At 43.1% G+C, this 20,928-nt stretch overlaps 1 protein-coding gene across 9 annotated transcripts in view; it reads left to right on the top strand.

Annotated features, from left to right (window-relative positions):
• The window catches only part of MTSS1 (MTSS I-BAR domain containing 1), a 125,799-nt gene that overhangs the window by 75,314 nt on the left and 29,557 nt on the right, over nt 1-20,928 (top strand). For all 9 annotated transcript variants that reach the window (XM_057368467.1, XM_057368433.1, XM_057368400.1 and 6 more), the window contains 3 exons: nt 15,660-15,744; nt 17,140-17,231; nt 18,912-18,986. In XM_057368467.1, the coding sequence (XP_057224450.1) occupies nt 15,660-15,744; nt 17,140-17,231; nt 18,912-18,986 (252 nt within the window). The remainder of the gene's footprint in view (nt 1-15,659; nt 15,745-17,139; nt 17,232-18,911; nt 18,987-20,928) is intronic.

Below are 20,928 nucleotides of genomic sequence, written 5' to 3'. Positions count from 1 at the left end.
GAGACAGAGTTTTTTCTTGGTTCCGTCTAAGGAGGCTGGAGACCTCTCAAGCTGGCTGAGAAAAAAAAAAAAACATACTGTTTCTTTCAGGCATTAACTTGTCCGTGTGGGTGAGCAGAGGAACTGTGTCACTCGGACAGAACTATCATTACTGTCCCCGCAGTTGTCCCCAGTTGCAGCAGCCATTGAAGCAATTGTCAGGAAGCTTCTATCGAGAGAGGATTTGGCTCTTTGCCTGGTGGATCTTCCCATACTCTCTGCTGTGAAACAGCCTTCCAGGTTGATGAAGGTGATACACTTTCCTATCAAAATGCTGGTCTRGCTCTTCTAAGTGATTCATGCTCCTTAGATCGTATCCAGTTCAGTGCTGTGAATCACCAGGACAGATGGTGTCTGCCTTGGCGGCTCTCCTGCAGAAGCATTCAGATGGTGATGGAAGGAAGGACTTGCAGATAAAATAATAGCAGGCCATGCTAAAGCATCTAAACCTCTAGGTCACTTCAAAAGGCAGTGAGTGCAGTGGATATCACCAGCAATATCAGCAGTGTTAGCACTCCAATTTAAATATAGATTTTGAAGGAAGCTTGTAATATTTTCCGCATATGGATGTTTTATGGCAGGAAGCATATCCTGCCGTAAATTACTGTGTTTGAGAGGCTGCATTAAAGACTGTGTCTGGCTTTAGCCTGGAAGCTTTTCCTTTCAGAAGTTTTGGCTCTACTAACTTGATAGATCACTGGCATGTTTTAAGCTTGACTGTTGCCTTACTTTTGGACTGGGCCAGAGAGAGCATGGTGTCAGAACAACGTGTTTCCTATCAGCTGCCAAGTTTTTGTTCTTGTRGAAGGATCTGGACAAGCTGAATTGATGGGCCGAGACCAGAGGTATAAGGTTAAACAAGTTGAGGTGCTGGGTCCTGTACTTTGGTCACAACAACCTCTTCCAGTGCTACAGGCTTGGGGAATAGGGGCTGGAAAGCTGCTCAGCGAAACAGACCTGGGGGTGATGGACCAGGCAATGATTGTCCCCCTGTACTCRGCACTGGYGAGGCCACACCTCGAGTCCTGTATCCAGTTTTGGGCCACTCACTGCAAGAAAGACATTGTGGTGCTGAAGCTGCCCAGAGAAGGGCAAACAGAGATGGGGARGGGACTGGAGCACAAGTCYTAAGAGGAGTGKCTGAGGGAGCAGAGGGTGTTTAGCCTGGAGAAAAGGAGGCTCAGGGGGCCTTTATGGCTCTCTACAACTCCCTGAAAGGAGGCTGTAGTCAGGTGGGGTTTGATTTCTTCTCTCAGTCAACAAATGAAAGGACAAGAGGAAATTACCCCAAACTGTGTCAGGGGAGRTTCAGGTTGGACATGGGAAGAATTTCTTCACTGAAAGGATGGTTAAGCATTGRTAAAGGCTGCCCAGGGAGGTGGGGGAGTTACCATCCTTGRAAATGTTCAAGGAATGACTGGATGTGGCACTTACTGGCATGGTTCAGTTGACAAGTTGGTGGTTTCATCAAAGGTTGGACCCAATGATCTTGGAGGTCTTTTCCAGCCTAGGGTTCTGTGATACCTTGGTGGCCAACAGCCACATGAAGCAGTCTTGTGAACTGATGGAAGATGGACCTTGGTCTGACATCTGRTGAGGTGCTGGGAGATGCTCTGTGTTGTTTTCTGTCTTTATGCCCATCTTTCTAGTGGGTGTCCTCATCTCTAGTGGCTCTTGTTTTCAGGAGGGATCCTTGGATGCAGTAGTGGCTTTTTCCAGGGTTGTAGAACTGTGTTGGGAAACATTGATGSGAGTAACATAGAGACAGAAGGGCCCAAAACTTCTAAAGGAGTAGGGTATAAAACAGCATCCCGCCGTACATCCAGAGATCCCTATAGGTGCCTGTGTTTGCAGTGTGCCTGAGGCTGTTCCCAGCCAGCCTTGCTCGAAGTGCACCACGTCACTTTGGCCAAAGAGCTGGCTGAGATCCTGAGCCCATCAAACTTGTGCTGCTGGCTGCAGGAAAAAGGGCACCTCACTTGTGAGGGCTGCTGGCTTGTGCAGATTTTGGATTGACCTTGGACCTYGCTAACAGATGGCAGAATAAATTGATGGCAGATACATTTTTTAAATGAGCAGGTTGTACTTTTGGTCTTTTCCTGCTTGTCAGAATATTTTTTCCTTGAGGTGTGTCTTGGCAGAGAGATGACTGAGGTAGGTGCTTATGCTGCCTCGAGCATTTGAGGTACCCCCAATTGAGAAATAGGCCGGTGTTTCACACCGACAAAGCCCGAGAGCATTGAAGTTGTTTGAAATGTRTCCAGTACAACTCTGTTAATAACACCTTAAAGCAATAGTGCATTTTTAGTGGTCAACAGCTCCATTTGGCTGAGGGGCATCTCTCAGTGTTCCTCTGTGGAGGTGACCCCAGACAGGCATCAGACTGAAGGAAGGTGGTGCCCTCTTGGAAAACAGCTTCTGCTGAGAAGTCTCATCACCTTTTTTGCAAGCTGATTTCTTTTGAAGTTTTTTTTTTCTTCATTTTGCAAAAGGCAGTCGAACTTCAAAGGAATCCATATCATACCATGTTCTGCATGCACTTTAAATTTTAAGTGGAGTCTTCACACCTTTGGTCACTGCTAGAAAACAGTGTCCATGGGGATGGACACTTTACCTGCCCATTGTGAGTGCTGATTTGACTTGCTCAAGCTGCCTCTAGTAAGGGGCAGTCATTGGGTGGGTGATTCCTGATGCTGATTTATACCTGTTTTGTCTTGTCACATTATTAAGTGCTTTAAAATAGTACAAGGTTTACTTTTGTTTTCATAGCAGATAACTTGCCATGTTTCTCTTTGTATCTCCATACATTTTTTAATTGCTGCATGCCTAGATCTGCCCTTACCTTACCTACATTTTAGCAAACCTTGTATAAARCTTTGTTAATAGATAAACCAGAGCTCCTTCAGTGTGATTCTGTTCTTAATAATGTTTACAATTCAGCAGTCTGCCACAGGATTTTTTAGTGCTTCCCACCTCTGCTGTTATAGGGTTCTGCTGTACCTTCCATATAGGAAAATAATGCATGTCCTGTGAGGATTAGTGGTTGATCCTGGGTTGACAGCTGAGTTACCTTTTTCTTGTTTTATTATAGTCTGACCTGCAAGCCATGTCTTTCATGGCCTTTTGATCCTGTTGGGAATGGCAGATTAATGAGACTAACTACTTTCTTTGGACAGATTTTTTTCTTAAGCAGAGAAGTACTTCTTACATCGAGACCCGATTATACTGTCCTTACTCCCATTTCAAAAAACAGTTCTTTCRGGGCTGTCTTTTTAATTGAATCATTTATTTTACCTACTTTAAACAAACCGTTCAAAACATCTAGGCTAACGCCTATTTGCAAGCAGTTGTATCTGAAATGGATTGCAGCTGGACAGATTAAATGTGGCAATTATTTCTGTGGAAGACATGCCCTTGAGTTGGCTCAGGATGAGTGGCAGTGCTGCTGCTGCGGAAGAGGAATTGAGAGATGCTCGTGGCCCGTGCGAGTGCTGCATTGCAGTCACTGTCAGCTTACGTCACGAGCAGATTCTCCAGCAGCCCAAGGGCTTGTCGGGAGCCTGAGGAGAGCGTGGCTTTAGTACCATGTAACAACACATCTCACGGTCTGTGTTTTCTGTGCCTCTTGGTGCATATCCTRTGCCTTCTGCGCAGGGAAGGCTCTATCAGCAGCTCTCTGTTCTCTTTAATGCAGTGTAAAAAGCTGTGAGTGCTTATCCATTTACAGCGTTTGGGTTGGAGGGCTTTTTAGCCTTAYTTTTTAATATATGTTTAGAGATTTACACATGTCATATTGTGATTACACCATTGCACCATTTGAACCTGTCTGTTTTAATTAGCMGTTGGCATTACCCTATTTATAGATAGATGGAAAAAGCACAAGCTAGCTGGTTTGCAGTGCATAGTGTATTTTCTTCTGTTGGCAAGTAGTTTGTATCCATTTTTCCATAGCTAAACTGGCTTGGCAACCTGCAGATGTTGCAGGCATTGGGTACTGATGCTTGAAATAGAAATGGACTCTGAAGAGGATGTGGGATGGGGAGGAATAAATCAGAAACTGCTGTTGCACTGGAAGTCTATTAAGACTGATGATAAGACACGCTTACCAGAGCGTAACTGCAGAAGTTGACCACATGAAAAATGCGCACATTAAAAAAAATTATCTTTTAAGTCTTGCTTCTGTCACATTAAGGTTCCTTTTCACTTTGGCATGTTGTGGTAACAAAACTAGTTACCAATACAAGTGTTCAGCCATCCAGCGTGGTTAAGTTGGTTGGTGGGTATTTGTACAAGTGGAAGAAACAGATTGATTCTTTCTGGAGTTAGTTGTGTCTAGTCTATAAATGATGTGAAAAGTGTGTGTTTTTCTTTTTAACTGCAACTTTGAATTTGCAAAAGTTTTGGCCTGTGTTGACCCTGYGATGCCCTGGAGACTCTCAGGAAACCAGAACAGCATTGCGTTATTAAACACCCGGGTGTTAGCTGCTCCTCAAGAATGGTCTGCCGACACACTTTACTCTGGGGAAAACAATTTRAGGCACCTTTGCCCTCTTTGAGAAGCTCTCCTTATATAAAACCATAACTTACTTCTCAGTGCAGATGCTAAATACAGGCACAGGAGTGTTGTTGAGCAGCTCACATGGGGGTTGCTGGGTACATGGTAGAAAGTGCTTTGCTCTGTACTGCAATGATTTTGACACAGCTGTTTTGCAGCCTGGGCTTTGCACAGCCTGTGGGCTTGTGGCAGGGCACACACCATTGTCATGAAAAACACTGCTCATGAGTCAGTGCCTTAAAGCATTGCTACTCATGAGGGAAAGGTGGGCAATTCAGTAACTCCCCCTTGCTTGCACACCTCTGTAGAGCAACTGCATCCTTATTCTGCAGCCTGTATTTTTCACTGTCTTGTGAGATTTCAACCTTTCAGTCTAGGACAGAGCTGGCCATGCTATCAAGCAGCAAGTGGATTTGAGTCAGGCTTACACTTGATGATTTGGGACTAGAGCCCAAGGCCTAAAGCTTCCAAAACCTGGGGGTTCTCACTTCAATTAGCAAAAAGAAGTGTCGTCATCTCTGTTGGCTCTTTGTGTTACAAACTGCATTTGAGACCACATGGCAAGAGTTGAGTGATCCAAGACTTTTCTCAGCATGTCCAGCACACTAATACAAAYGTGGATTTCTTCCGACTCTCTCTGACTGTGTGCACCTTTGTGTGTWTAATTTTTGAGTGACCTGTCCTGGGGTTGACTGGTTTTGGGAGAAGAGCTGGTTGAATTGATCGTGCTTTTCACATGCCTGAGCAGGATGCAAGGACCGGGAAACCTTTCATGTAACAGTATCACTGTGAAATATTGGAATGTGGGTTACATGGTGCTAAATCAAGGAAGTCTCTGGGGAACATAGTTAATAAATTCTAAATAGCAGGTGACCCTTTCTGAGCACTTTCTCTGAACTTGTAATTTATATGCTAGTCCTGTGCATTACAGTGCTTAAAGCCTAGGTCAGACATCCCCCATCCAAATTTGGCACCTACTCTTGTCTTTAATGGCCAAATTAATAGCAATAGGTCACAGCCAGCTGTTCTGTAGGTGCAGGTTGATGAGGTCTGTTAGAAGAACARGGGTGCATCAGAGCGTGTGAGAAGCTGTGAGGTTTAGATGGATTTCCTGCATTACCAGAGATGTCAAATGACCAGATGAATGCTTCTTTRCTAAAATCAACTTAATTGTAAAGCACTGTACATTATTTCTTTGAGAAACCTGAAGAAATGAAGCAAGTTAGCAATTGGACTGGCTGCTTTTTGTAGGTAAACTTTAATTGGTTTTGTGTAATTTTCAAAATGCCACAGATTTCATTTTTTTATTGATTGGGTTGTGACCGTGCTGTTTTGTGTACCTATGGTGRATGTTTACATTCCTTTGATATCAAAGCTTTTACATTTATAAAACAAATAAACACTTTCCACATATGTTTGCTGTGTTGTTGACAAAGCAGTGCCAGGGGTGCTTGGAAAACTGTGTGTTTGAACTGCTGGGACAGTGGACTCTGGATTTTAGGTAAGGAAAACAATTTTCACAGTGGCACTGATCAGCAACTGGAAGAGAAGTCCAGGAATCTCCACCTAGAGACGCTCAAAGCTGGACTGAACAGAGCCCCAGGAAGCTCATGAAAGTTTGCTCTGCTTTTAGTGGGCAGTGAGCAGACCAAACAGCCTCCCAARGTCACTTCCAGTCTTGCCTCTGCATTTTTGCTGTGTAAGATACTCGAAGGAAGAACTAACATGCAATGTGCTACACCAGTGTTTGGAGGGGAGCAGGGACTTGCCTCCTCTGGAAAGAGGGGCACCCCCATAGTTTTACATGCTACTGCTATGGCAGCACTCTGTGGGTTGCAGCCTTGTTTAAGGCTGCCCAGCCCCAGCTGGTTTAGTGATTTGGGACCATAAGATGAACAGGACTTGGCTAGAATAGTAATAGTACTCTGAAGATTTGTCCTGTGTGAGGTGTAAGGTGTGAGTATCTTCCTACTCCTCACTCTGGGGGCTCTTCAATGAGAGGAGGTTTAAAGGTGTTTTGTACTGCTGTGAGAAAATGGATAAAGCAATGGAGAAGGATAGCTTCTGCTCCTCTTTCAAGGTTTAAATTTCAGGGTTTGCAAAGCTGTGTTCTTTATTAATCTTGGCTTTCCTTCTGCCTTTTGATTTCTAATCTTCCTCATCGATTCAGATCATGGCTTCCTGAAGTTTCTTCCAGTTGTTCTCACTACTGAGGGTGAYGGAGTGATATTTCAAAGCTTGGCCTTCCTTCCAGGTCTTACAAACCTGGTGTGCGATGTGGGTGTGTGGCCAGCAAGCACAGCCAGATTAGGTGCATGTGCTGTTTCAGGGTTCCAGATGTGTTCACTACAGTTCAWCAGAGCCTGTTTTCAAGAAGAAATGCAGTTGCTCTGTCCTCGCAGGAAGAGATCAGTGCATCCTTGGTGTTTGCATGCCAGTCAGTGTCATGCCGTACACCAAGGCAGCTTCATTTGATCATTTCTGYAAGATGTGCCTTTTTCTTTCTGTGACTCAGAGAATCAAAGCTTTTTTCCTGCTGCACTCTTCATGGTTTAAGCAGGCACATTTTAAATGCAGCCTGACAGCATAGATTGTTTGGAAGGATTCATGGGATAAACAGGAGTTTGCCTGCAGAGCGTGTGAATCTGTGCATTCAAAGCAGCCAAAGATCTGGTGAGCGCAGGCCTTTGCTTATGAGCTGTCTCACCTGATCTGCATGCAGCCTGGTGTGAACTTCACTTGCTGCTTACAAGGAGAAAATGTCTGTGCCTTTTCTAAATTCAAACGTTCAGGGTTTGCTGTGTTTTTAAGAATGGGTGTTTATTGAGTTTCAGGCCAAAAMCACAAAGACCTCCAGGTCCTCTGCTTGGAGATGGCTGTCCTCATTTCACTTTCTGTAACAGGTGGAATCTATCTTTTTTTTTAAACCGGGTTCACTGTTGTGTATCAAATTCCTTTGTACTGCAGACTCAAACAGCCAGCTGGTGTCAAACCCATGCGGTGACATTCTCCTTTGCCTCTGTGGAAATTCATTATATTTTAGTAAGGCTGAGGAAGCTGAAATTAAAAATTAATGGGATACAGCCAAATGGAAAGAACAATAGAAAAAACAGTGAGGACAAAACTAGTCAAGTGTTTGAGAGCTGACCTGATAAACAGCACAACTGGTTTTATACCAGGCAATATGAGCTTTGAGGCAATCTGGATAACTAAACTCTAGTGCCCTGGGTTCCTGCTACTCTTCTGCTATCAGCCACTTGATTGAAGAGGTATAGAGGTTCTCCGGGTCTGCTGCAGAGTCTCCTGGGGTTTAGGGGAGAAGTCTGCAAAGTCAGTGTGTTTTTAATGTCTTCTACCAAGAAGGGTTCTACCAAGCAATGTTGAAATTAGTTTGGAATCACAGTAAATAGATCAGTGGAGATGAAGTTGAGTAATGGGTATTTCAGTACATATTTGGACCCAGTAAGATTTTGAAATGGTCTTTGGAGCACACAGATCAGCTGCCTTGAGAAAGTATCAAAAAGAGGATGTATTGCCTGTTGAAGCACCACCACAGCATCCCCCCRTATGGGTGAGTTGAAGTTAGAGATTAACCCTGAGCAAAGGCATGAAATTGCCCCAGGAGAAGAAACTGTGTCSCTGAATACCCAGGGCAGGGACAGAGCTTTCCCTTGCACCCAGGGCCTGAGATGTTACACTCAATGCTTAAGTGTATACTGAGCACACTTCTTGATGATGTATCTCTGTATAACTATCTGAAAAATAGCAGACATTCTCCAAAATTTGTTGAACTGATAATTTCTTAAGGTGGTTTGAATGATTTTTACCTCGCTTTGTCCCTTCATGATCTTTCCCTCGGTTCACTAGGGAAGTGGGCTCTGCTGGAAGAAGTGACAGCATGTAAAAATAGCACTGCCTTATTTTGCAGATCTGCTTGCTGTGGGGTTTCACTTAGATCTGCTGACTTGGGTATAAAAATAAACTTTTCTTCTGCTTTTTGCACCTGCTTGTCCTGGTGGTGCTTGATTTTGTGCTTTGGAGGCAGCAGCCATTTGGTGGTAGCTGAAATCCTTGCTGGATTTGGATCAGCAGCACAGGTAGACCTGAGTTAAGGGGCTTCTGACTTTTGGGACCAGAGGTGTTTGCTAGGTCAGTAGCTAAACATAAAGAGGAGGAAGACCTTGTAGGCTTTTTGGAGGCTCTGTGGTGGTTGTCAGTTGGAAATGAGCAGTGTGTGTTTTGCCGAGCRTGCAGTGGAATTGCAGTTGGTGTTCCAAGCCATTTGCTGTAAGTGTATTATCCCTTCCCCTCATTGAGTATTGCTGTAACCTAATCAGATTACACTGCAGTTCATCGCTGGGCCCAGGCACAATAAAGAGCTGTACTTCAGAAGAACAGAAGTATCTTGAGTTACTGCCTTCTTCACGCATCAGGCCGGCATTAAGTGTTCATTTAGTGCYGAATTCATGGAGGTATGGAGATCAATGAGTCTGGCTATCTAAATAGGCCTGAACCAGACCTCCATCTTTCCACCCTGTGGAGCGTGCAGTGGAGTGTGGTCCTCAGTGCAGTGAGTCTCCCTGGCTGATGGAGCTGGCCTTTACATGCCCATTGACTGGCAGCTCAGCTCTGGGATTCTGTGCAGGTAAGGGGTTACTCCAGATTACTCCACAGGCTTGGGCTGGTGTTCTTYAGCTTCAGGAATTCTGTTTCCTTTACAGAGTTCTTTTTATTAGCATGTTCCAGTTTTATTGAGAGCACGAGCTTGGTGACTYGTGTCACCTGCTTGCCTTGAGCCATTGATGGGTGTAGCAGCTGGAGCAAAGCAGTTGGATCTGCTCAGGGCGAGACTGTTAGGTTTACTGAGCTATGCATGGGCTGTTTCTGGAAATACATTTCATTGTAAATCAGAAAAGAAATGGGGAAATGGTATGGGCAATATTAGTGGACAGCTTGATTGTGAATACAGTTAGTTAGCAGACCCTGTATGTTTTCAGTACTGAAACTTTGCATTCCAAAGGAAAAAAAAATGTAAACACTGGCCCTTGGAAAACACTATACCACTATGTGGCATTTTTTCTTCTAAACAAATCTGTTTCCAATGGCGCTTTGGTTTTGTGRCATTAAAAACTTGATGCAGAATTCAAGGTTCATAAAAATGAACAAAAGGCACCTGTGAAGAGGTGCCTAATTCTTGCAAGAAATCATCAGAAGCAAAATTCTGTGTGTGCTGGCAACACCATTTGTGAAAGGAAGARGAGGAGGGAGCAAGCAAGCTTGCACTCCTGACACAAACACCTCAGACTGGARGATTTTGTTCCTGGGAAGCACTTCTGCCTGGACTTTGGTTGCTCTCTGACAGGATGTCATGGTTCAGTGATGCATTTTGTGTCTCTTCACAAGTTCGTGAATCAGTGACAGACTTCATTTCTCAGAAATTGAACCAATGCATCCTATGATACTTAAAACCTTCCCAAAGCACTTTGAGCCACCTGTGTGACATCCTCTTTCAAAGCAGAGGGCCACAGGTGAGCTTTGCACTGAAGGCTGGATAAACCCAAACTGTCCTGAAATCATAGCATGGCTGGTTCATGACCATATTTATCTGTTGGATAGACTGTGTAGTGACCTCTGTGTGCGTGGGTGAAATTCTGACCCTGCTTCTTTAATGGCAATGCTTATGTTGACTTGTCCCATGGGACGAGGGTTTTGCCCCGTGCTAAGCTAGAAGAACAGCTAAAGTAAGCAAAAATGCTGCTCWCTTGAAGGAATAAGCAAGATCAGAAGTCACAAGAGCTTTCTTGCATATTTTCTAACAAACTGACTGGAACATTGTCATAGTCTGTTACAGAGACTTCCGAAAGCTGGTGGCTGCCAGGGCAGGCTGTGGGCTAAGGGTGGCTTAGGTTTCCTGTTCCTTTGGATTCTTTGCTGCCACTCTACTCCTCAACTCCTTCATCATCTAAGAGCAATGAAAATGCARTTTGAGATCCTGCTAGTCCCATACATGAACAAATGCTGGTTTCTTCTGCAAAGGAGAAAATAAACTGCATTTTCCTCTCAGCTGGACTGTGTGRGGCTCTGGYAAATGTGACWGAGAACYTCATAGCAGGCTGCTGTAAATACGTTTTCTGAGTAATTTGCCCAAAAGGGCACTCAACCAAACATTGCAAGCAATCTGTTCCTTTGCAATGACAACTGCAGAGGTGTGGTATATGACAACGGCCTGCCAGAGTTGTTTTATTAGATTTGGTTAATCTAAAATTCATAGGTGAGTTTGACCTTGAATCTGCATTTGTTGATCCAGTCTTCACTGAAAGGTGTCTAAATTTAAAAAAAACAAAACAAAACAAAAACAAAACCTCAGGATTTTTTTTTCTGGTTTTGAGCAGCAGTTTTCAGAGATTTTTGCAAGTGCTGCTCAAAAAGGCTCATAGCAGCTCTAGGAATTAGGGTGTCCTATTTTCTTTTCCTGCCTGGTGGATGCTGAACATCTGTCTGTTGTCTGCAATTTTTGATGGGTTTTTCCAATTTACAAACCTCACCCGGAGATTGCTGACACCCTGAAACATAAAGAGCTGCCATAGCTGCACTTTCAGGTTTCTGTCCCAGTAGTAATACCTGTACTAGTCACTTTTAAGAAAAAGCCATCCTTTTTTCTCTGTCTGCTCTAACACCTTGCAACTGATCCCATAATCCTTCAGTTTCATGGAGGTATCTGCATAAAAAGTTTGGTAAGATCAAGGTCYGTGCCCCAGGTATTTAGTGATGGAAACTGCTTGCTCTTGTAGCAGCGTGAGTTTGGATAAGGGTTGAGTAATGGCCATTAACTTAAAATGTCCTACTGTTACTCATTTGTCACAGCCTCCATGTTCAGAACTTCATTTAATAATCCAGACTCCATTCTGCTCCTGCTTTAATCTTTACTCAAAAATGGAAGCCTCTTCTGATAACTTTGACATTACAAAAATACTACCCCCATTTTTCATTGTTCTCTCCTTTTGGGAAAGATGGAAGTGACAGGCAGATTTGGGCTATGCCCTTGAAGATAAAGATGAGCTCGTTAGTTAGTTGGAACCTTAAAGGCACTTCCTGAAAGGCAGCATCTTCTGAGCCTGCTGGGGTTGCTCAACAGTGAAGTGARAAGAGGAAGATAAGAGGTTGATTGTCACGAGTTGTATGGAGTATGTAGAGGCCATGCAGTTGTACAGCTGCACATTTCATCAAATAATCATTTCCTTGATATATGAGCATCATTAAATACAAGCATAATGACTTCCATAAAACAATTGAGTSTCTTTCCTACAATCTCTCCCTGTTGTCTCTCTGTGATGTTGAATGACAAGCAAGCATCGAAAGAAATCATTTACGCCTTTATAGTGGACTCATTGTAGTGTTGTGGTCCACAGACTTCTGTTTAATTATCTCACATGAAAAAAGTTTATGGTCTTTTACAGGCTTAGGCAGGAAAGGGATAAGCAGGAAAGGTGAGAGTGAAGGCACGTTTTGCCTTGTGGAGTTGCCTTTTACTTRTGAGAAATAAGGCTGATGTTATCACCCACCTTCTAATCAAATTTGACAGGAGCRTTTTGTTAAGCCACTTTCTCTGGAGTGGGAATTCTGATGAATACAGCTCTCGTCTCCTGTTTCGACGTATTACTTTACACTGTTCCCAGGCATTGTTTGCCTTAATGGATGAATTATTATAGTATGTCAGAGAAGCAGATAATTCATAGCCTCATTTTATAAACTCAGAGCCCAAGGCACAGCAGTTTGACTTGCATAGCTGCCGGGCAGTGAATGGAGCCCWGGTCACTCACCCGACATGCTCATGGTATGGTGAAAAGTTTGCTACTGTAGCCTCAGTATTTCTATTTGGAAAATTGCAGCTGCTGGAGGATGTCACTTCTTCTGGGGACCTACTTGTAAGTGAAGTGGAGATAGACATGGCATTCRGTGTATTCCTGACACCACTTCTCTGTCAGATGCTCTTTCTGCCACCACATCTGTAGATTGATAGCACTAAAAGAGAAATTATCTCCACTGGTGTTCTGCCTGCCTGGCTCATGGCTCTGTCCTGGAGTCAGCAGGCAATTGGTCATTTACAAAACAGGTTTTTGAAAAGACAAACCATAAATTCATTTGGAGGCTGAAGCGTGTTTTGTATGACTGGCATTGCCCACTGCAATAAACTCATTACTAGATTTTGACTACTCAGTAGGTGCATAGGCAGTACCACACACATTAATGCTGCTTCTAAAGTTCATCTCTGTGCAGAGTGCACACATTGGCCACCCATTCCAGCTGTGAGTACACTATTCATCAAATTGTAATTTATATAAAGCATATGTTACTCTTACTCATTGCAGCTGAGACTGGATAAAAGAAACAAATCCAAATTACTGTCCCTTGTTATGTTTGCATATTTTCAAACCACTGCAGTGGTACAAAATGGTTCCCTTCTGCCAGTTTGTGTAGCTAGCTGATCCCACCCCTTTGGAAATAGGAGCATCAGTGCAGTTCTGCTGGTGGGAACCAGCCTTTGCAGGAACCTGCTGAAAGCTGAGATAAACCCTTTGCACTGTGGGTGTTCTGGAAGAACAGCTGAATKCACTGGTGATGGCCATGGTGCTCAAGCTCAATAAATCAAGGGGTGGTGAGAGGCCTGTATTTAATTTCTTTTGCTTTCTCAGGAAGCATCTGTATTCTCGTCAGTTAATATAGCTGGGAACGGGGAAGTAAAGCTCTGTTAAACTGCAGTGCTGTTTGAGTCCTTCATATGTTGAGGAGCAGTGGGATGCAGGTGTGGCACACGATGGGGTGCTACTGACCTACATTCAGACTCGTCACCCTTTTCAGTCTCAACCCTCCCTGCACCCTTCCCTGGGTTCACACTGACCAAGCAGAGGTGCAGCCTCAGCCCTCCCAGACTTTTCAGCAACACCTCTCATTCTTTTTCCCAAGCAGAATTCTAAACCCCTCTTCTGCAACACCTTGTTTCCAGAAGGGAYATCAAAAATTTCTCAAAACCGTTTCTTTTCCTTTTACCTTCACTTCATCAGAGAAGTCTTTATTCACAGAATAAAATTAACACCTCATCCTTTGATGTTCTTCTAAGCACTTACGGATAACATGAAGTTTCAAAAGGTGGGAAGAACCAGTGCCCACTCATCACCAGCCAATTGTGTTTGGTTTTTGGCATGGAATAACCTCCTTATTCCAGGCTTAATTTATTTTGTTGTGGTTTGGTTGTTGTTGTTTTTTTTTTTTAACTCTGACTTTGTTTGGCTGTTCTGCTGACCTTGACCATCCATCTGTGCTATGTGTTGAGGGAATGTATTTATACTTTGATTGGTGGTGTTTCAGTTAAAATTCTGTTACCTTGGAATTTAATAGTAACTGACCYTCATTTCCTAGTCCCCCCAAACAGATGGTGCATTATTTTTCTTTTATTCTGATAGAACCCTTCCTTTTCAACAGACAGAAACCAGTGTCACTTAACTGTTTCTGGTCCTTAATATTCCAGTGTTTTAGTGTGTTTTCAGCCTGAAAAACCTACCTTTTGCTTGAACTTGATTCAGAATTGCTCTGCTGGTAGCCAGTGAAATTTTTGGTTCATTTGTTCTTCTTGGCCATTGCAGTTGTGCCACGTCAGTCTCTGAAATAAAATTACTTTTATTTGGTAGTTGATGCAGAGGAAAATGCCCCTATTTTGGGACAGAGACACACTTGTTGTTGTGGATATTGTCCTCTTTCTCCACTTGCTTTGTTTGTTACACCTCATCTTCTGTATTGTTTTCTGAGTTACTGGGGTCTGTCTCAGCTTGTGCAAGTGCAGCATCACCAGAAGAGATGGGTCCAGATCCAGGCTGGAGTCTGTGCTTTTCCCARCCACCTGTATGCAACGAGGCTACAGCTCTTCGCTGTTACCAAATAATATTATTTCAAAAGCTCCGTATAAAAACATGAGTAATCGGGCAAGTCACAAAGGACTTTCTGTTTATCTTTTTGAACAACACCAAACAGCCACAATTTGTTCCAGTTATTTARTATCTTTGTTCCAGAGCTGTTTCATGGGCACGGGATTTAATTCTGCAGGAATGCAGGAGGATGGTGACTTGTTTTCCTGAGCCAAAATGATCAAATGTGTTAAAAGTTTCTTAGGAAGATTTTTTTTTCACTTGAGTCTGCTGCTATTTTTAAAGCCTAGGGAAGATTTTGCTCTACGATACAAGTCTAAGGTTATTTGAATAATCAAATAAGACTTTCAAATAGATGCTGATATATTCAGTGTTCCAGAGAGCACTACAGTTTGAAAACAGTTCATATGAAGGTTGAGGTTTGTATCGTGAAATAGTAGATTTGACTTACAAATGAGAACTAAGAAGTACCAAAACTAACATTAAACAAAACAAATTTATATAATAGGCTGATTGGAGCTGGTATTCCTGATTGAAGYAGGGAAGGAAGGGATGTGTGTTTTGAGGAGGGAAAGCTTGGGAAGGGAAGGGTTTGGAAAAGCGGTGGTTTTGTCCCAGCTGTGAGACGGGCGAGGGGCGGCGGCGAACGGCGCCACCTCCTGGCCATGGGACGGGACCCGGGCTGGGCTCTGCAGCAGCAAAACCCCTTTGAGTCGTTGGATCTAAAGAACCTAGCGGTGGGAAAACTGGATCGAATCCCCTCAGTTTATKTGTAAAATGTGGAAATAATCTGTTCGCAGATGCCCACCCCCTTAACAGCTGTGCTACTTGGCTTCTGACATCTCAAACCCTTTTAAGTCTTTGGCCACGGGGCTGGGCCTCATGGCACAGAAAGCTGCCTGGRAGAACTGTGTTTTAGTTGTGTTGGGTTGCTCGGTTCTGATGAACGGGAATTAATCTCTTCCTGGGGTGGCAGATACCACTGTTGTGCCCCATTAATAGCCTGGTTGATTCTACAGTTACAATTAATTTGTTTTACAGTTGCTGTGGAAGACTTGATATCTCCCTCCTGGTTGTTATGCCTCTACACCACAACCAGGAATYTCATCAGGGGTCTCACCTGCCTTTTGGTTTTTGTTTTTCAGGTGGTACCAGAGAGATTGGGTCTGCTCTCACCAGRATGTGTATGAGGCACAGAAGTATAGAGTCCAAACTCCGGCAGTTCTCAAGGTGAGTGGTTCCACACCTGGTCCAGCACTGGAGGTTCCTCTTTCATGTGCTGCTGGGAAACACTAAAAGCTGTTCACCAGCATTGGCTTCTCAGCTGACCTCTGCCCCAGTCACTGACATCAGCAGTTGTTTTCTCCCTGCAGCACATGAGGTGCTGTGACCATGTGGGGTTTCACTGCCCATTCATGGGGCTGGGCCAATTCACCTCAAATCGCCTCTAAATGCTGCAAATTCCCATTGTCAGTTCCTGTTACTCAGTGCTGAGCAGGTGGCTGCTGATGTGACCAACTGACCTGTCCTTGTTTCAGGACTTCAAGCTTTGTCACTAAGTTAAACCAGCAGCAGCAAGTGTTGTGCTGCTTCCTCAGTTTACTGGGGAGCCCAGATAGCTTGCAGCCAAGAGAAAAACCTTCAGCAGAGGAGTATAAGAAAGGCAAATTCTCTCATCCTGTTTTTGCAGTTGAAGTTAGCATGTGGAGGTAATGAGAGAGGATTAACTCATGTGTAACCTCCGCTGTACAAAAACAACCTACTTCTATAATAAGTAGTAGTTTGCATGTGTGCCTTTTTTAACCAGTCTTAAAAGTTATTCTTGACCTTTGATGACTAGAAACATTGCTTAACCACTTGCCTAATGGTCTGCTTTATTTTTTCCCTTTCCCCCCCATCCTTAGAAGTGTTCAAAATCAGGTTGGATGGGGCTTTAAGCAGCCTGGTCTAGTGGAAAACGTCCTTGACCATTGGCAGGGTGTTGGAACCACATGACCTTCAAGGTTCCTTCTAATTCAAAACATTCTATGATTATTCTGTGATTATTTAAAAATAAAGTTATTTATGAAATTCGCTGTGAAGAAACATTTTTAATCTTCAGTTACCAGAGAGTTAGCTGTTTCATTAAGTAGTGGAGCATTACTGGTGCTGTGTCATGGACTCCACTAGTGTGAGGTGAGGCACATCAGGGCAGAATATTGTTCTTTTGTACAACTGCTGTGTMTTCTTGTGTATATACATGAGCTATTAAAGTTTATAATCTCCATGGCTGTATGAACCTTTCTGGTCTCCAGAGTATCCATTTAAATTGTGTGACAGTTGAATAGGATTTGTTTACACTGGATTGTTTCGGGTTACTCCTCTGCTTTACACTCTGTTCCTCACAGTCCTGAGCTTCTGTAATTATGGTTATCTTGTGATGTGGATTTTTGATTTTTTTTTAATCTGCTTCTTTCTTTTGCTTTTTSTAGTGTAAACATTTTTGTGTTCTGATATTTACATTGTGACACTAGTAGCTGTCACAGCAAAAAGTAAAAATACTCCAGTATTGACCTTGGCTCTCTCTGTAAGAATAGGGGCATCTGCAGGATTTGATTGCTCTTTGTGTTTTTTCAACAAAATTAGTGCTTTAATTGACTGTCTGATAAACCCACTTCAAGAACAGATGGAAGAGTGGAAGAAAGTGGCCAATCAGCTGGATAAAGACCATGCAAAAGGTACTTACAGAGGAAGAATTCTTTAATAGGAGTAAGATTGTGATATCAGTTTTTCTTCCTCTTTTCATGTTTGTGCTGGGGAACTGAATGACATGCTTAAATATATATAGCTCWAAAATACTCCTCTCCCAATGTGCCTAACAAAATTTTAACCCTTGCCATATGCATTTTGAAGGTTTAGTTTGCAGGACCCCCTGGGATGGGTTGCTTTTCTAGACTGGTAAGCAGTGACTGGTTTTAACTCTGTTAACCCACTCTCCCTGTATTTGCTGAGGATTGGAGATGCCACATCTATCCCTGCAAAGCCCTGGGGTGTCGTTAAAAGCAACTTGTAAGATCCTGTTATGCCTCAGCTATAGCATCCTCCAGAGAATGCACAGCCCTGTAAAACATTGAGCTTCGTTATTTTATACCTGATGCCACACAAAAAGTGCACCTGGGGAATGGGAGAGCTCTGCTGTTGGACGTGGGATGCCCGAGGCTGCAGTGGTGATGATGGCTCCAGAGGCTTTCCTGGGGGAATGAGCAGCAGGCAGCCAGATCTTGCACAGCAGGCACATRTTGGTAGATGCCATTGGCTTTGCAAAACGTGTACTGGGAATGGTGGCCCTCTAGGACAGGTGCTGAAAGCAAGTTGCAGTTCACCACTGACTGACCTTGWACCTTGAAAGTTGAAGACTTTTGTTATGTCTGAAAGAAGTAGCAGCACCATAATTTATGTTGRGGAGGGAGAGAGCTGATGGGAAGGAGCAGTCTTGACCTCCAGAAGAGGATGTGCTTCTTGCCCGACTATTACTGTGGTCAAATAGGAACGGTTGAATCAGCAGCTCTTGGAAARCTTCCTCCCTTGTGCTGCAGAGATTGTTAAGCATGTAGTAAACAGGAGAGAGGAATCACCTGGGGTCATGCAGTTTSGGGTGACCCAGCCCAAAGTGGCAGTGAGATTTAGTTTACTGGGCAGACTTGGGTGTTGAGAGTGTAGTTGGCCTCAGTACAGTTCGTGTGCCACCAAGCTGCTTCTGTTTCTTCATCTACAGAAGAGTAGTAACGCTGATCTCCTTTGCTATCAGTTTTCATATCTGGTACCTTTAGTGTTCCTGCACTAGAGTTTGAATATTTTGTTCTGGGATTTTAATTCTCCTGGGATTTGCATCTCATCTAAAAATGAGTACAAGTGCAGTGTGCTCCACTTCATCAGAAGGAGCTGGCAATGTGACCCTTCCTTGGGCAGAGTTTTAGCACCATCTTCCTCTGCCTGACTCTCATGCTGGAGAGGGATCACAGKATATTCTCTGCCTTGCCATTTCTGGATACTTGGTTTTTGAACACAGATGTTTTGAGAAACCTGTCATCTCTGTTTTCCATTCCTGAGAGTGGATGAGCCTCTGAAATGAAAAGCGCTCTAATTTTGTACTGTGTTCTCAGTTGTTATTTCTGTAAAGGCTTTGTTTATTTGGGAAAGATTTTGGTATGTGAATGTGCTCACACCCTAAAATGTTATATTGAGCCAAATGTATAGGCTTTACAAAATGTGAGTTTTAAGCTGCTTTGTTTAACAGTAGCTGTTCTCTGAAAGTTTGTAGTTTAACATCTTTAAATGTAGCCCTTTCTGCAAAAAAAAAAAACCCATTCATTTTGGCATTGATTATGTTGATAATAGTGACTGTGTGTGTTTTTTAGAATACAAAAAAGCCCGCCAAGAGATAAAAAAGAAATCCTCTGATACACTGAAGCTACAGAAGAAAGCAAAGAAAGGTAACTTGCTTCATACTGTACTGTTAACAACCTTCTGGGCTGTGCTCATTGTCAATTTTGAACAGTGATAAGACTTTCCACTGTAATAATTCTGCCCCTCTGATGTATTCCTGGTACATACTTGGGTTCCAGGATGCGATTACTATGTGTCATTTAAAATCCTGTTCTGAAGCTGCCATTTAATGTTCTTATACAAAAGCCTTAAAACTGTTTGTGCAAAGTCAATCATGTTTTAAAATAGAGCCCTTGCTGCTAACTTTTTCTTTTTAGGAGCACTGACACTCTTGATAKGACTYGTTCAGATACCCATAAAATTTTCTYGAATCTTTTGGAATAATATAAAAAAAGCCATTATGTAAATGTTCCGTAACTGTTAACATTTCTCACTGTTCTCCCTCTCTGCCACTTTTCTTTTTYCTTTTTTTTAACAATCTGTAATCTCCTAAACCTTACTTTATCTCTTAGAGTGTGAGAAGTGCCATGGGTTATTGTTGGGGGGAGGGCGCTTGGCAATCATGGAAAACTAAAGATGAGTGAGAAGAGAAAGGGAGTTTTCCTGCAAAGCAATTTGTCCTTTTTAGCAGCTGTATCTCGTGTTCCTGTTGTTCTCCCACCACCACCTTGTTACCAGGGTTTCATCACTGTTTTGATRGAAACATGCATCACTGCTAGCTGCAGCTTTGACATCACTAAGGGTTTTACTTGGCCATGGGCAAGCCCTACCAGGCTTTGGACCAATGATAGGGAGCTTTTACAGAAGACTTCCTGGTTCCCTTTCCTGCACTGGGCTCTTCCCAGCTGGGTCACAAGTGTGCTTTGAGTAGCTCTCAGTCTGCAGGTTGCAACTTGTCCTTCCCCTCCTGCCTACAAGCTGTGAACCCAGGGACACGCAAAATAAGTGGGGAGTTTCTTGAAATTTTGAAATTGTGTAAGTGTTACCCAGAACAAGTGAGCTGTCTCTAACTGTCCTTCCTGACAAGTGAGTTAATAATTTCGCTGGTATAAAGCCACATGACTAAAAAACTGCTTTTGAATTTTAGCTGACTTTAGGTAAGAGATGAGGAAAGGAGAGGTGAAACCCAACAGGAGGGATCTTTGCTCAGTAGGTTCTATGTGTTTGTCAGAAGTTTAATGTTTTAAATCAGAATGGTCATCGTTAGGGCAACTTGATCTTTTGAGATAAGATGTTTTTGGGGGTGATGCATAAACATGTTTCTCATTTTATGTGATGAAATGTCCAACTTCAGACCAACAGCTTTAGAGAGTTTGTGGTATTCCTTCCATGTTTCCTCTTGTCTCCCCAATTTTTCTAGTCTTATTTCTTCTTGTCCTTGTATGATACAAACAGTCCTTCAGTGCATGGTAGGTGGTGAGCATTGAGGAAAAACATAAAAGCATTAAATAATTTGGGTGGATGTCTGGTGTCTGTGAGCAAGGAGCCATTTTTGAGCCTGTTTCTAYGGACTGACAGCTGTCTGGCTCCATCTCCCCTTTTTCCTGTTTCTGAGTGTTCARTAAATCAGTCTGCAGTATTGAAGGAGGAGACATCATTTTCTGTAAAATGTGAAGAGGAAAGACAAGTACTTAAAAGCTGCTGGAAAAAAAAATCCCACTGTTCTCATCCTGCAGATGCCACCTGCGTCTGACAGCAGTGGTTAAAGCAAACAGACTTGGTCCTTGAGTTTTCTGTTTTCATACCCCCCTCCTCAAATGTGACCCAAGTCTCATGATGATAGTCAGGAAAGCGGTGTTCTGCCCTTCTTCAGGATTAAACATCTTTGAACAAGGAGTGGTACAGGCCTCATTTTGCCTTCATTGTTTTATCAGCCGTGATGTGATTGAAGTATTTTCCTTTCCTTTCCTTTCCTTTCCTTTCCTTTCCTTTCCTTTCCTTTCCTTTCCTTTCCTTTCCTTTCCTTTCCTTTCCTTTCCTTTCCTTTCC

The sequence above is a fragment of the Malurus melanocephalus genome, unplaced genomic scaffold (genome assembly GCF_030028575.1).
Source record: "Malurus melanocephalus ecotype Western Australia unplaced genomic scaffold, MMel_1.1 scaffold_3, whole genome shotgun sequence".
NCBI classification, from domain to species: domain Eukaryota; kingdom Metazoa; phylum Chordata; class Aves; order Passeriformes; family Maluridae; genus Malurus; species Malurus melanocephalus.
The sequence above is the reverse complement of the archived record's forward strand: the minus strand, read 5'-3'. Positions and strand labels throughout refer to the sequence as shown.